Raw genomic sequence first — 15,564 nt, 5'->3', positions numbered from 1 at the left:
TTTTAGGCAGGAAAGGGAGCTGACAACCATCCACATAACTCACCATATTCGTCGGGATGGGCTGCTGGTTCTTTAGGAATATGGCACAATGGAGACACGAGACTTGGGATAATCCCAGCTCTCTGTGGATCTGTGCAAAGGTGGAGCTGCAGAAACACCTTGTGTCTTCTTTGGGAACACAAGGTCCAAGGAGCTGGGGTGGCAGAGCGTGACCTGGGCTGCTGGCAGGTGAAGTCCCATTTCATGACATCCCGGAGTGGCACAGGACAAAGCTCCAAGCAGCCACAGCCCCACTGAGGAAGTCCTTGGAGTGCTGCACATCCCATAGGAAAAGCTGCATTCCCTCAGTCCATTGGCATTTATCACTTCCATTTGCAACACTTGAGGTCCAAGTTTCAAACTGCAAAATATTTACACTCAAGACACAGTCATGAAGAACATGTATTTCAATTTCCTATTCCTTTAACTGCAGTGCAAAATATCTTGATATTCGAAAACATCCATCAAATCTGTAAAGGAAGGCAGCTAATGAATCCTTTCCACTAGCATGTGTACAAACTAAGTAACTAAAATCAAAGCTGAGTTCTCTTTTTCAAAAGATCAGTTACCTCTTTCTTACTCCAGAGTTATAGAAGATTTTTCACTACACTTTTGGGGTAATTTTTATCTTTCATATTTTTTTCGTATTTTTTTTGTTTGTTTTTGTTGCTTTTTTTTTTTTTTACAGAAAGCATGTCCTAGAAAAGGCACGTCCTTTGCTCCTGGTTCCCGTGTGGAGCAGCTCCCTTCCCGCTGGCTGAGCTGCTCAGGCAGAGCCTGGCAGCTCCTGGCCCTGCAGGGCTGAGGCTTTTCCCCGTTGCTGGGCACAGACTGATGGAGCAGCGCTGCTGAACACGGGCACACGCAGAGGGAGCAGAGCAGCTGCCTTTGCCCACCTGAAGCTCCAAGGCCAAACTCTGAGCAGGCACGGCTGCAAGAGACTCGCAGGCTCCCTGTTGGCTCTGCTGCCCCACTTGTGCCCGGCCCAGCTCTGCGGGAGGCAGAGGGAGAACAAGGGGCAGCTCCCTCCCAGCCCCAGCCCAGGGACCCCTCCAGCCCCGGGCCTTGGGCCACTGTCAGCACCCGCTGCTCCAGCCACCGCTTCTGCTGGCACTGACAGCAACAACCAAACTGGGGCTGGTCCCCAGGGAGCAGCAGCAGTGCCTGCATCTGATCCCTCAGCCTGGGGCAGCCCCCTGGGGGAACAGAGGGCACAGCAAGAGGGACAAAACCAGGCAGGGGCAGAGACTGGGAAGAGCCAGAGCTGGGAGCAGCAACAGCTGCTTCATTGCACTCCTGGAGAAAGCTCTTGGCTGGCTCAAAGCACTGAAAGGTGTGAAAGGCAGAGAGGAGGCCACACCAAACAATGCTCCTGTTTTCACACCCTCCTGTAATAAATGGAAATGATTCCTGCTAACTAAAGTGTCAGTATTTGGAAAGTTATTATTAGAAGCGATCAAGGGAATTGGTGTTACAAGGCAGATGTACCCCTCTACAGATGTTACATGTTAAAATTAAGGTACAGGATGTAGTTTTGAGATAAGAGATGTCCTAAGACAAAATCGACCTTGAGATGGATAAAGTTGGAATGACTTTAGGCACTGGGCCTGAAAATTATAAAATATAAGATTAATTAGTAGAGTACAATGCTCACTTACATAACACAACGCTTAGTACGCACACACAGCCTGTGAGGTTATCCAGAGGACAATGAGGATGAGTGTAAGCCTTCATCCAAAAGACCACCAAAAGAAGACTGAAGACCCCCTAGCAACAAGTGAAGCATGCACCATGAAGAATAGTGATGTAAAATTAAAGAATCAGAAATTGGAGGAGACTTAGGGGAAACATGAATGAATATGTATAAGTATACAGTATATAAGTTTAGTTTTAATTGCTCTATTTCATATGTAAGGGGGTTGAGAAGCCCTCTCCATACCCCGGTCAGTTTTGCTTATGCTTTAATCATATTTACTGGCAAGCTATATTCATATCTATATTCATACATATATATACATATATATATATATATATATATATGAATATATTCACTAAATTGTACTCTTTTACTAAATTGTATTCCTTCTATATCAAATTGCTATTCAATCCACTAAATTGTATTATTTTATTAAATTGGATTATTGTATTCAATTCACTAAATTGTATCTTTTTTTTCTTGTTATTACACTGCTGTTAACCCAATAGCCCTAGTTGTCCAAATTTCAAATTGATTTATGACACTGCCCTTGGGTGAGTTACAGCCACAGTGAGAGGGAGGAGGAGATGATCCCACCACCCATGGCTGCTGCTGGCTCCAGACATTTGCTGAGATAAAGCTGAGCCAGAGCTTCAGCATCTCCCCCAAAATCACAGAATCACAGAATGCCTTGGCTTGGAAGAGACCTTAAAGTTCATCTCATTCCACACCCTGCCATGGCAGGGACACCTTCCACTATCCCAGGCTGCTCCAAGCCCCATCCAGCCTGGCCTTGGACACTTCCAGGGATCCAGGGGCAGCCACAGCTTCTGTGGGCAAGCTCTGATCTCTGCCCAGGTGAGCAGGGACAGGAGCCGAGGGAACGGCTGGAGCTGGGCCAGGGCAGGGCTGGGCTGGAGATGAGCAAAAGCTTCTTCCCCCCCAGGGGGCTGGGGCAGTGCCCAGGCTCCCCAGGGAATGGGCACGGCCCCGAGGCTGCCGCAGCTCCAGGAGCCTTTGGCCAGCGCTGCCAGGGATGCACAGGCTGCGATTGTTGGGGTGTCTGTGCAGGGCCGGGGGCTGCACTCCATGATCCCAATGGGTCCCAGATGCCAGCTCAGCCCCTTGTGCAACTCTCACCCTTGGGCTCAGCCTTTGTGTCCCCTGGAGGCGCTGGCAGAGCTGATGGGGTGGGGCAGGAGCGGGGCAGCCCCAGCGTTCCCCTGGCAGTGCCAGCACAGCCGGGCCAGCAGCCCCAGCGTTCCCCTGGCAGTGACAGCACAGCCGGGCCAGCAGCCCCAGCGTTCCCCTGGCAGTGACAGCACAGCCGGGCCAGCAGCCCCAGCGTTCCCCTGGCAGTGACAGCACAGCCGGGCCAGCAGCCCCAGCGTTCCCCTGGCAGTGACAGCACAGCCGGGCCAGCAGCCCCAGCGTTCCCTCCCTGGAGACGCTCCAAGGGAAGCGGCCAGAGCCGCGTCCAGTCAGCGGAACTGAGCGGCCACTGAGCACCCCCGGCCTGGGCTGCTGTGGATTCCTCTGCACACAGCTCGGGGAAGGTGCCCTTGGCCACCCCCACAGTGCCACAGACAAGTGTCACACACAGTTACAGAGCTCTGCACACAGCTCACAGGGTGAGTTAATTTATTAAAAACAAACAAGCACAGCGCCGGGAAGGTCTTTGTGCACCGAGGCTTTGCTGCAGCCAAGGAAAGCTCCTGGCTCAGGGTCACCTTTCCTGCTCGGCCAGAGCCCCGAGTGCCCCAGCAGCAGCAGCAGCAGCAGCAGAGAATGGCAGCATTGCCACGGGCTGGCTCAGGAAGGGGAGATTTCCCCCTGGAGAGAGGCTCCTCTACCAGGTTTTGCATTCAGGCAGCTGCAGATCCCTCAGCTCTGGGTGCACAGCAGCTGGAAATGCAAGTGCAGGAGCTGTGTTCATGGCCAGCCCCAGCGGGTGACAGCAAGGCCAGGGCCCTGGCAGTGGGACATTTGCAGGGAGCGGCTGCAGCAAGCGCTGGGGGCTGGAAGTGTGTGCAGAAAACAGCCCGGGGGTCTCCGGCCCGAGGCCAAAGGAACAAAGTTTCAGTTCTGGCCTCCGCAGGGAGCACCAAAATGGTTCCTTTGCAGGGCGAGGTTCCACTGGCGGGTGTTGCAGGGCCCCCAGAGGAGAGCCCAGGGTGTCCAAAGTGCCTGGGCTGGAGCAGCTTTCTGTCCCGCTCCGGGGGCATTCCCGCGGCCTTGGGATCCCTGGGAAGGCGCAGGAGAGGCTGGAAGCCGTCGGTTTGTGGGTTTGGGGTTTGGATGGTTTTTTGTGGGGGGTGACGGCCGGTTGTGATTTTGGTGTTTTGCGGGGCTGGGGGAATGTTTTTTTGTGAGCTGTGCCCAGCGGTTTGCAGCCCCGCGGGTGCGGGGAGCGCTGGCGCAGGCCCGGCCCGGGCGGGGCGGCCCCGGGAGGGCTGTGGGAGCCGGGAGCGGCCGGGCGGGCCCGGAGCCGCCGCCTCGGGCCGGGAGCCCCCCGGGCAGAGCTCTGTGCTCGGGGCCGAGGCCCGGGCAGCGCTGGGCGGCCCGTGGGCCCCCGGCACAGGCGGGTCCGTGTGGCCGGGCCGGCGCCGTGTCCGCAGCGGGCTCCGAGGGGAGCGGCCCGGGCCGGCCGTGGCCGTGCGGAGCCTGGCGGGGCTCGGGGGGCCGGGCCGGGCCGGGCAGAGGCTGAGGGAGAGCGGAACAAGCGGTGGTACAGAGGCCCCGGGCTCGCCATGCCCCTCTGGCCACGCAGCCGGGCTCGGGGGCCGCCTGGCTCAGAGGCAGCCCCGGCTGCGGGGGTCCCCGGGGGTCTCTGGGGAGGGGGCGGCAATGGGGGCTGCCGGAGCTCTGTGCCCGGGGCTGGGCGCGGCTGCCGAGGGAGCGGAGCATGCAGGCTCCCCCCGTGCTGGGGCTTGCTCTGCCCGCCTCAGGGGCTGCATTGTCAGCCCAGAGCCATGTGGGGATGGCCCGGGACCAGCGGGGCTGGCAGGGAAAGCAGCAATGGGGGCAGCAGAAACGGGCAGTGCCAGAGCTGGGGGTGCTTCCGAAGCCTGCAGATGTTGGGAGCATGGACAAGGGGGCCCAGGGATACCCCAGGAGCCTGAACCAGGGAGCCCAGACAGTGCTGACCACGCAGGACTTCTGGGATGCCAAAGTGGTGAGGCCAGAGAAGAGGAACCTCCTGGCTTGCCAGGAGCCCCAGCAGACAGAGACGGGGAACAGCAATACGAACTTGACCCACAGCAATCCAGACAGGGGGGGCTTCCAGGACCCCACAGTGGAGGGACCAGAGAGGGTAAACACATGGATGGGTGTTTTTGGTGAATCTTGGCCATTTGTGTATTTTAGGGGACTGAATATTAGCGTTTTGGTGGTTTATATGGGCACCAGGTGCCCGGTGACTTCTAGGGAAGGACTTGGAGAGTAGGAAACCCCTAACCCAAAGTGCTCATCCATTGCATTTTCTGAAACCAGGATTTCTGATTCCTAAACTTCGGCTGGATGGAGAAGGAGGCTGTGAGGAAGAGGAAGATGTCCCAGGACACCCAGGCAGGTGAGGAGGAAGTCAGTGCCCCTTTCCCCCTCTCTCCTGCTCCATCTCCCAGCCCAGCCTGGCCCCCGGCTGCAGGACAACCCCGCTGCCGACGCCGTCCTGCCGGGGGCACACTGGGGGGATCTCCTTCCCCTTCCCTCTGGCACGGAGGCAAATCCCATCCTCTCCTTGTCCTTCCTCCCCCAGACAAGGAGCTGAGGATGGAGACCAGGGAGGACAAATCCCCACGGCAGAACCTCGTGGAAGAGGCTGTTCTGAGCAGCTCCACAGTGCAGGAATCCAGCGGTGAGGAAAATCCCCAGAGATCCCACAGGAGGAGGGGCTCCAAACCCAGCCCAGGGTGCTCTGAGGAGGAAAGACCCACCCTGTGCTGGGAAGGCGGCCGGAGATCCAGCCAGGGCTCTGAGCTGGTGGTCCATGAGCAGCTTCAGGATGGGGAGAAGCCCTACAAGTGCTTGGAGTGTGGGAAGAGCTTCAGCCACAGCAACAGCCTGATCCGCCACCAGATGATCCACACTGGGGAATGGCCCTATGAGTGTGGGGAATGTGGGAAGGGCTTCAGTTTCAACTCCCAACTTGTCATCCACCAGCGCATCCACACTGGGGAGAGGCCCTACGAGTGTCTCGAGTGTGGGAAGAGGTTTCAGAGCAGCTCCCATCTCCTCAGGCACCAGCGGATTCACACGAATGAGAGGCCCTTCCGCTGCCCCGACTGCAGGAAAGGCTTCAAGCGAAATTCCGCCCTCATCACCCACCGGCGCATCCACACTGGGGAGAGGCCCTACGGGTGTCCCCAGTGTGGGAAGAGCTTCTCAGACAGGTCTAACTTGGCCAGACACCAACGGAGGCACCACTAAGGGAAGCCCTGTGAGTGCCCCAAGTGCAGGAAGAGCTTTCTCCACAGCTCCAGCTTCATCCCACCTTGGAGGAACGACATTGGTAAGAGACCTGGTGATCCATGTTCCCTGGGATCCATGCTGGGAAGACACCTGTACCTTTTCCTGCCCATGGCAATGTCGTGATGTGGGATTAAAGAACATGAGCGTCTGTCCATGGCCCTGTCAGTATATTAAATCCCATCTCAGGTCATTGCCAGGGGCAGGAAAAGGACTCCCTCTCTCACCAGAGGAGAAGAGTGTCCTTTCTTGGCAGGAGGAAATACATGGCCAGGAAGAACCAGTCGGTGGCATTTTAGTTTTCCCTATAAATAATTTGTCTTATCCCTTCTGTTACCAGAATTATTTCTGATTGTGTTAATTCATCATCTCATTGCTGTTCTCAATAAATTGTTCTTATCCCAGCCTGGGATCTTTGCCTTTTGTGCTTTCCATGGGAGGTGGGAGGGAAGCGAGCAGCAGCACGGTTTCAGCAGGAGCAGGAAATTGGGGAATGCCATTCCTGAAGCCCAGCCCGTGGAAACCGAGCATCCCAGCTGGTGCCAGGCCTGGTTGCCATGGCAGCAGCCTTGGGAGCGGGTCCCTGGCTGGGGGCTGTGGGAACCTCTTCCCTCTGGTGCCCAGGGCCAGGAGTGGAGGGAGCGGCTGGAGCTGAGGCGGGCAGGTTTAGGCTGGATGTGAGGAAAAGGTTTTTCCCGCGAGGCTGCTGGGGCACTGAACAGGCTCCCCAGGGAAGGCTCCCAGCTCCAGGGCTGGCTGAGCTCCAGCAGCGTTTGGCCAGCGCTGCCAGGCCCAGGCTGGGATTGTTGGGGTGTCCTGTGCAGGGCCAGCAGTTGGACTGGAGGATCCCCATGGCTCCCTCCCAGCTCAGCCAATTCTGTGGCTCTGGGATCCCATGAGCCTGGGGATGGGACTGCAAATGGTTGCCATGGCAATGGACTCTGGCTCCAGGCCTGAGCTGGTGTCCATGGTAACCACCCCTGGCATGGGGTCTCCATGGAGCTGCCAAGGGACTGACCATAGCAACAGGGGCTGTGATGGTTGCCATGGAAACAGACAATGGCAACAGGTCCTGGTGATAGTTGCCATGGAAACAGACCATCGCTACATGGGGCTGGTGATGGTTGCCTACCAAGGATCAGATTTGTTACAGGCCCTCAGAAGGGCTCCATGGGGACATTCCAAGAGTCTCCAGGCTGTTCAGGAGCCAGAGTGTCACAGGCAGAGACAGGGGTTCCATGGAAACCTCCCAGGTGTTTCTGGGGATGCTGAAGAGCCGTGTGGTCAGACGCAGTCCCAGCAATTCCATGGTGACATCCCAGGGTTCCTTGGGCTGCAAAGGCACCGCTCTGTCACAGGCACTACCGGGGGCTCCACGGTGACATCCCAGGAGTCCCCAGGCTGCCAAAGAGCCGGGATGTCACAGACACTCCCAGGGCTTCCTGTCACGGGCAGAGTGGGAGCTTCAGGCAAAAGCTTTATTTCTTTATTGGAGAAACTCCTGCTGAGTCATGAGGTGGAGAAATGACACCCAACAGCCACCACGGATCCTCAAACCCCTCCAAGCTTCCTAGACTTTTAAATTCTTTCTAAGAGAGGAGACTGGGAGCAGCTGGATCCAGTCCCAGCCCCAGAGTTTGTCAAAGGCTTATGTGTAAAGACTGGACAGGTGGAATTGAACCGTAATGCAATTTTCCCCACAGGATTAACAATGGAATATCAGATATATTTATACAAATGCCACTGTGACTGATTCTCGCAAGATTAGACAGATTTATTTACACCACAGAGTAAATAAAGAAAAAGAGTTATTTACTCCACAGTATAGGAGCTATAACAATCATTAGACTACAGTGCTCTAGGGAGCAATTTTGAGGTGAACAGGGCTTTGCTGGAGTTGTTTGAGCCCATTCCAGGCACAGCCTCCTGCTCCAGCAGGAACTGCCTTTCCTGTGCCATGGCCAGGGCAGATCCTGCTGCAGGAAAAGCCCCAGGCCAGCCCCAACCCAGGGAAGGGCTCGGGCACAAGTGCAGAGTGCCGTGCTGGGAGCTGTGCCAGGGACAGCCTGAGGCACCAAAGGCACCTTGGCAGCAGCAGCTGCTTCCAGGCCATGGCCAGAAGGCTCCCTTGGCACCCCGGCCTGGTGGCCAGCACTGCAGAGCTGCTGCTTCAGGGCTCATTTCTGGCTGGGCTCTGAAAAGCCACTGCTGCTCCAAGAGCCTGACTGGGAAGCAATTGGCCCCAGCACCTTGGGGACAAGATAATAATGAAACAACTCTTCATGGCAGCAGAGACAAGGCAGGGGCAGAGGAAAGGGGAGAGCCAGGCCCAGGGGACATGGCTGCAATGGTGATGGATGTGAGGTCAGTGCCACTGCAGCAGCCTGGCTGGCCCTCAGCAGACATTCTGGCCAGGAGGGTTGTGAGGGCACCCAGCACATCAGAGAACCCACACAACAGCAATTCCATCCTTGGGGAGAGGAGGGGCTTTCACTGTGTCAGGTTGCACAGAGCTCCTGCTCTGGGAGCATTTCTGGGATGAGGCATCCATTTCTCTGGAAAAACAGCCGCAGTTTTGTGCCACTCTGATTGTAAAATATTTCCTTCTTCTAACAAATCTAAATCCATTCTTCTTCAGCTTAATTAGATTGATCCCTGAAAATGCAAGATTTGGTAGAAAATAACTTTGACCAGTGTTTCCATTTTCACAGACCATGGAGAGTGACCAAAAATCTCCCAGGATGAGATTTGGAGGCCTCATCACATAAGCAGTAGGTAGAGGTTGAGGGCCCTGGGCTGTGCAGCTGCAAGGTCCTGCCAGAGGCAACTTGTGCAGCCCTTTGGCCATGGCTGCTGGCCCTGGGCCTGAGGCCAGCAGGGGACAAGTGACCCTGGCAGCCCTGGGGCCTCATTGCCTCCTTGTCCCTGCTCAGCAGCCTGGCAGGGGCCGCCCCATGGTGCTGCCCTTGGCATTGCACATCCCCACATGCCAGTGGCCCGGGAAGAGCCCTGAGCAATGAGGGAGGGACAGCATCTGCCTTGCCAGGGGCTGGGGCTCAGCCCTTGGCCCTTGCCATTCCTGAAACACATCCAGCTTTGCTCAGCACCACAGACACCTTTCCCTTGCTTGTCCCCAGCTGCCATCAGGGCCTCCAGTCTTCTGCTCTGCCTGGAACCTGGGGACGCTTTCTCACTCGTGTCTCTCATTTCAACTACAAGAAACTTCAATGTTTCCAACTGACTTGGAGCTCTTGAGGAGTTTCTGGAGCACACTCTGAGGGACTGAGTGTGATGCCAAGAGCCCCAAAGGCCCGAGAGGGTGATGAAAGTGCTGGTGCTGTGTCTGTGCTGCTGAGCTGGGCCGGGCTCCTGGCCCAGAGGCAGCTCCTGGCAAGGGCAGCGCTGCAGAGAGACAGCTCTGGCCAGGAGCAGCTCCTGAGCACAGCCCAGCAGGGCTGGGGCCCTGCCAGGGCAGCTCAGGGACACAGAGAGCAGGCCCAGACACAGCTGCCAGGGGCTCAGCACTGGCAGGGGCTGTGGGATGTGCCAGAGGGGGCTGTGTCCCAGCAGCACCTCTGTGGCTGTGTCCTGGAGCCCCAGAGCAGCTGTGATGTCAGAAAGGGGCTGTGTGACAGCTCCGAGTGGGTTGTGTGAGGTCACAGATGGGGCTGTGACATCACAGAGTTTGTTGTGTGAGGTCACTGAGCAGCTACGGTATCATAGAGGAGATCTGTGACATCACAGTGCAGGTTGTGACATTGTAGTGTGGCTGCATGACATCACAGTGTGGCCTGGGTGATATCACTTAGTGGATTGTGACATCACAGAGAGGATTGTGACACCAGAGGTTAGATAGAGAATATCACAGAGAGGGTTGTGACATCACTGAGCAGACTGTGACACCACATGGTTGTGATATGAAATCCTAAAGAGGGCAGTGACATCATAGAAAAGCCATGTGACATCTCAGGACAGGTTGTATGACATCACAGTGCTGACTGTGACATCACAGAGTGAGCTGTGACATCAAATGTGGCTGTGTGATATCACAGGAGGCTATGTGACATCACAAGGTGGTTTTGTGGCATATAGGAAGAGATGTGACATCACAGAAAGGTGGTGTGACTTCCCAGAGCAGGTTGTGTGACACCACTGAGTGGGCTGTGACATCCCTGGTGGCTGTGTGACATCTCGAGGTCACTGGGGAGGTCACTCTGCCCCAACCTCCATCACAGTTCCCCCCAGAGAAGTCCAACGGTGCCCTTGCAGCAGCCTGTCTGCACAGAAACACTTCCAGGGCTCTCTGCATTTCCCTTCCCTCACTCTTGCCTCACTCATACACCTCCCAACAACCCACTTGGTGCTTTCAGCTGCAAGGAGTTCAAAGCTTGTCTGTCCTTCAGCAGCTGCTCTAATTCTGCCTTCAGCCACCTCTGGGGTTGTGTTTATTGTAGAACTCCCTGTGTGTCTGAAACATTCCTTGTGTGGCTCTGCCTTGGGGAAGGGGAACCTCCTTGGTGGCACCTTGGGCTTGGCACACACTTGAGGAGGGTGTCTGTTTTCCATGGGGAAACTCAGCAGTTTTAGATTGCTAAAATCAAAGAAGGAAAACCCCTCTTTGCCTGAGTGCAGCCAGTTCTGTGAGCAAAGCAGGTCCCAGGAGAGTGAGGAGAGACAGGATGGGGCTGGGGAATGTGGAGCAAGGTTGTCCCCACTGGGTCAGACCTCAAGGCACAGCTTCTCTGACCTGGCCAGACCTCCTTAGGAGAGACCCTGGATCAATATCCATCACTGAGTGCTGCAATCACCTCTGCTCTAAAGAGATCATTAATAAAATACACCTTTTAAAATAGGAATACGTATTTCTTAGAAGCTCTTTGAAGTATTTCTCCATAAGTATTGTAGGAAACTTTCCTGAGAACTGCACCAGACCAGAGGGAAATCAAGGCACAGCCATGGTTTGTTAGGATTTGCTTGATCCTAATGAGCCCCGTGGTGCATTTGGAGCTGAGCCCTTGAACCTCAGGGCCTGAGAGGAGATTGCACAAACCTTTCCAAGAGTCAAGGTCAGAGGAAAAACCCAAAGTGTCTCCAAGCATTAATGGGTGCCACTGAGGTCCATCCCCAACACAGGCTCCTCATGGACTCCTTGGAGGAGAGAACTGGAGACCAGGATTGCACAAAAACCTCCCAGAGACTCAGTGTGAAAAGGAAAATCCAAAGTAGCTGAAAAAGCCCTGAGTATCTCAAAGTATTGATGAGCCCCACTGAGTGTCAATGCAAAGCTCCCAAGGGACTCGTTAAAGCAGATAATTGGGGCCATGATTGCACAAACTTCTCAGAGACTCAGGGTGGGAAGGAAAAAGGAAAGTGCCTTAAGAACCTGAAGTGCCTTAAAGTATTAATGAGCCCCACTGAGTGTTGTTACTGACAAAGCCTCTCAAGGGACTAATTACAGCAGATAATTGGAGGCCAGGATTGCACAAAGCTCTCAGAGACTCCAAGGCAAAAGCCAAAGTCCTTTGAAAAAGCTGCAGTCCCTGGGAGCATGAAGGAGCCCCCCAGGGCCATTCCTGAGCAAGGCTCCCCAGGGACTCCTTCCAGCAGATCCCTGAGGCCACTGGCATGTGGGCTAGGGGGGATGCTGAGGGCAGGCCAAGGGGGTGACAGTGGCCAGCCTTGCTGGGGCTGTGCCAGGAGGCCCCAGGGCCTCAGGACAAGGTGTCTCCTCACAGCCCTTGCTGGCACAGCATTGGCTGCTGTGGCCCAGGGCACCAAGCCTTGGCTTCTCTTTGTCCCCAGCTGTCATCAGTGCCTCCAGTTCTCTGCTCTGCCTGGGGCCTGGGGACACTTTCTCAGTCACATCCCTCAGTGGGACCCATTAAAAGGAAAAGAAACTTTGGAGTTGGATTCTGACTTGGAGTTCTTGAGAGGTTTCTTCCCCTCCCTGTCAGGGACTGATGTTCAGGGCCTCAGCACAAAGCCCCAAGAGGCTCATTAAAGTCCTGCTGCTGTGTCTGTGCTGCTGAGCTGGGCTGGGCTCCTGGCACAGAGGCAGCTCCTGGAAACCAAGAAGAGCTTCAAAAGCACATTTCTCTTGCTGAGCAGCTCTTCTGCCAGCCCAGCAGGGCTGGGGCACTGCCTGCAGCCACCCTGGGCACAGCCCAGAGGCACAGAGAGCTTCAATCAGTCAGGGCTGGGAAGGGGCTGAGAAGTGCCTGGGGCAGAATCCCTGCCAGCCCTTGGCACAGGAAGCCTCTGGCTGCAGGACAATGCAGCTGCAGCTCCTGGAGGCATCTCCTAAAGCTGGAACATGCCAGTGCCTACAGACTCTGTGAGTACAGCTCTGAGTATTTCTGGTGGAGGGGAGGTGAATGCTCCTGAAGCTCTGACATGCTGAGGGTTCCTGATCAGTCATGGAATATTTGAAAGATAAGGATTTTGATAAAAATGAGGACATTTTCTAAGACTTTGTATTCAGTTTCCTACTATTGCAGAATGGCAGGGAGGGGGGATTAAGATTAAAGGTATTATGAATTTTGTCAATGCCTGAGATAGCTGAACTGTTACTTTTAGTGATCAGTAGGTTTACATGAGATTCCTAATGTGCTTTCAGCCACTCTGCCCATGGACTGCACCATGTAAATTATACAAGGAGCACAGCAAGTCAGGGGCTGCATAAAAGGGAAGTTTTTGCTTTTTTAATCTAGTGCTTTGGGTTGCCTGGATGGGAAATTGCACATTGATATTCAGCTTTCATTTCATTTCTCTATTCAACCTCTGATGACAGGTTGCGATAAAGTAAAAAAAGTAAATTCTCAAATCTTAACCAGGCACTGACAGAAATCAGCACAGGGTCCCTCACAGGCAGCATCAGTGTCCTTTTCCAGCCTCCTCAGGGTTGCTCTGCCATTGCCATCAGAGCCTGCAGAGCCAGAGCTGCCCCTGGGCAGTGCCCTGAGCTGGGAGGGCTCTGCAGGGCAGAGCTGAGCCCCCAGGGCTGGGCTGGGCTGGGGCTGGGCTGGCAGGGTCCAGCCCTGGGCACAGGGCAGCAGCTGCTGGCAGGGACAGCTCCAGGCAGCAGAGCCCTGGGCAGGCAGTGGGGGGAAAGTGCCACCAAGCTGTGCTGGGATTTTAGTTTAAAGTTTAAAGTTTAAAGTCTTTTCCCAAATTAACTATTCCATGATTACTCTTTTACAGATCCCCATGCCAAGACACAGCAAATGTCTGATTGGAAATGCCTGAGGGTGATTGTCCTGCACTGGTGCTGCCTGGCAGGGGCTGGGCAGGGCTGGGGAAGGAAAGGCTTTTCCTCAGGGCCTGGCTCTCTCTCCTTGCCTTGCCCAGGTGCTCATGGCATTGCTGACAGCTCTCTGGGAATGGCAGCTCCAGCTGCAGGGCAGGCCCAGCCCTTGGGCTCCTCCTGTGCAGGCTGGGCACAGCAATGGGATGTCCCAGCTCCCTCTGCCCCAGGAGCTCTGGGCAGGGCAGGCTGGGAGGCTGGGAATGACCTGACTCTCCTCCAGCAGTGCCATGGACAGGACCCTTGGTGTGTCCTTGGGGTGCCACCCAAGCTGTCAGCTGTCTCCAGGGGACACTGGGGACAGGAGTGTCCTTGGCCAGGAGTGGGGCTGAGACTCTGAGAAAGGCTGAACCAGTTTGCTGTGCTGTGGGTCCCTCTTCTCTCAGCTGTGTCAGGCAGATTTCCAGGGAAACACAGTGCCTGCCCTCGATCTCAGGAAGGGCAACTGGGGACAGATGGAGTGACAGAGCAGCTCCCCTGACCCTTCACTGAGTTACAGCCAATGCTCCTGCATTGCACATTTCTCTCTGATCTCCCTGGGCACAGCAGGAAACCCTCTCAAACTGCCTTTGGCCATCACCATTCCTTACCCCTGGGACAGGAGATGCTGCCAGGCTCCTCTGCCTCAGGAGCAGTTTGGAATGATGCAGTCCAACCCCAGGACTGGCCCCTGACCCTGTTCCCATGACCCCACTGCTGCAGAGCAGAGCTCACTCCTCACTGTCCATGGGCAGAGCCCCTGCTCATCACAGCAACGGGGCCAGATCCCAGCAGAGCTCCAGGCACGGGGCTGAAGGAAGGGCTCTGAGAAAAGGAAAATTGGGTGGCACAGAGCAGCAGGGGCAGGGCTGGGAGAAAGGGCTTCTATAGCTCAGTAAAGTCTCCCATGACTTGTCACTTTCTCCTCTTTCAACAGGATTCCATGGCCAGAGTGAAGAAATGTCCAACAGCAGCTCCATCAGCCACTTCCTCCTGCTGGCATTGGCAGACACGCGGCAGCTGCAGCTCCTGCACTTCTGCCTCTTCCTGGGCATCTCCCTGGCTGCCCTCCTGGGCAACGGCCTCATCATCAGCGCCGTAGCCTGCAGCCACCACCTGCACAGCCCCATGTTCTTCTTCCTGCTCAACCTGGCCCTCACTGACCTGGGCTGCATCTGCACCACTGTGCCCAAAGCCATGCACAATTCCCTCTGGGACACCAGACACATCTCCTACACAGGATGTGCTGCACAAGTATTTTTTTTGGTTTTCTGTGCTGCAACAGAGTATTTCCTCCTGACCATCATGTGCTACGATCGCTACGTGTCCATCTGCAAACTCCTGCACTACGGGACCCTCCTGGGCAGCAGAGCTTGTGCCCACATGGCAGCAGCTGCCTGGGCCAGTGCCTTTCTCTATTCACTGCTGCACACAGCCAATACATTTTCCCTGCCCCTGTGCCATGGCAATGCCCTGGGCCAGTTCTTCTGTGAAGTGCCACACATCCTCAAGCTCTCCTGCTCTCACTCAAACCTCAGGAAACTGGGGCTTCTCATAGTTTGTGCTTTTCTGTTATTTGGCTGTTTTGTGTTCATTGTTTTCTCCTATGTGCAGATCTTCAGGGCCGTGCTGAGGATCCCCTCTGAGCAGGGACGGCACAAAGCCTTTTCCACCTGCCTCCCTCACCTGGCTGTGGTCTCCCTGTTCCTCAGCACTGCCATATTTGCCTACCTTAAGCCCCCCTCCATCTCCTCCCCTTCTCTGGATGTGTCACTGTCAGTTCTGTACTCAGTGGTGCCTCCAGTCCTGAACCCCCTCATCTACAGCCTGAGGAACCAGGAGCTCAGGGATTCCCTAAGGAAAATGATGACTAGATACTTTTCAGAAACAAAAAAGTGTTTGTTTTTTGCTTCATAGTTTTCAGATTGGAACTCATGACTGGCTCATTCCCAGTCTTTGGTGGTGGCAATGTATTCTTGCCATAATGTTGTGCTCAATTAAATGGTTTTATTCATCCCTCATCTAATTCGCTGTCTGCCTCAAGTTTTATCCAGAAGTTCTGTAAACCAGGATTTGTACT

General features: G+C 55.2%; 3 protein-coding genes across 3 annotated transcripts in view; 2 read left to right on the top strand and 1 right to left on the bottom strand.

Moving 5' to 3' along the window:
* Window positions 1-8,927, top strand: part of LOC111945726 (uncharacterized) — a 555,958-nt gene extending 547,031 nt beyond the window's left edge. The window contains exons 16-17 of the mRNA XM_086874769.1: window positions 5,705-6,065; window positions 8,914-8,927. Of these exons, the coding sequence (XP_086730895.1) occupies window positions 5,705-6,065; window positions 8,914-8,927 (375 nt within the window). The remainder of the gene's footprint in view (window positions 1-5,704; window positions 6,066-8,913) is intronic.
* The window catches only part of LOC111922621 (uncharacterized), an 813,543-nt gene that overhangs the window by 388,389 nt on the left and 409,590 nt on the right, over window positions 1-15,564 (bottom strand). The window lies entirely within an intron of this gene.
* Window positions 14,445-15,543, top strand: LOC147645306 (olfactory receptor 14J1-like). Its single transcript, XM_086874854.1, has one exon. It carries the CDS (start codon window positions 14,445-14,447, stop codon window positions 15,399-15,401), a length of 957 nt encoding a protein of 318 aa, XP_086730980.1. The 3' UTR covers window positions 15,402-15,543.

Source organism: Cyanistes caeruleus, unplaced genomic scaffold (assembly GCF_971803275.1).
Source record: "Cyanistes caeruleus unplaced genomic scaffold, bCyaCae1.hap1.1 HAP1_SUPER_30, whole genome shotgun sequence".
NCBI classification, from domain to species: Eukaryota; Metazoa; Chordata; class Aves; order Passeriformes; family Paridae; genus Cyanistes; species Cyanistes caeruleus.
This window is presented reverse-complemented; position numbering and strand designations above follow the sequence as displayed.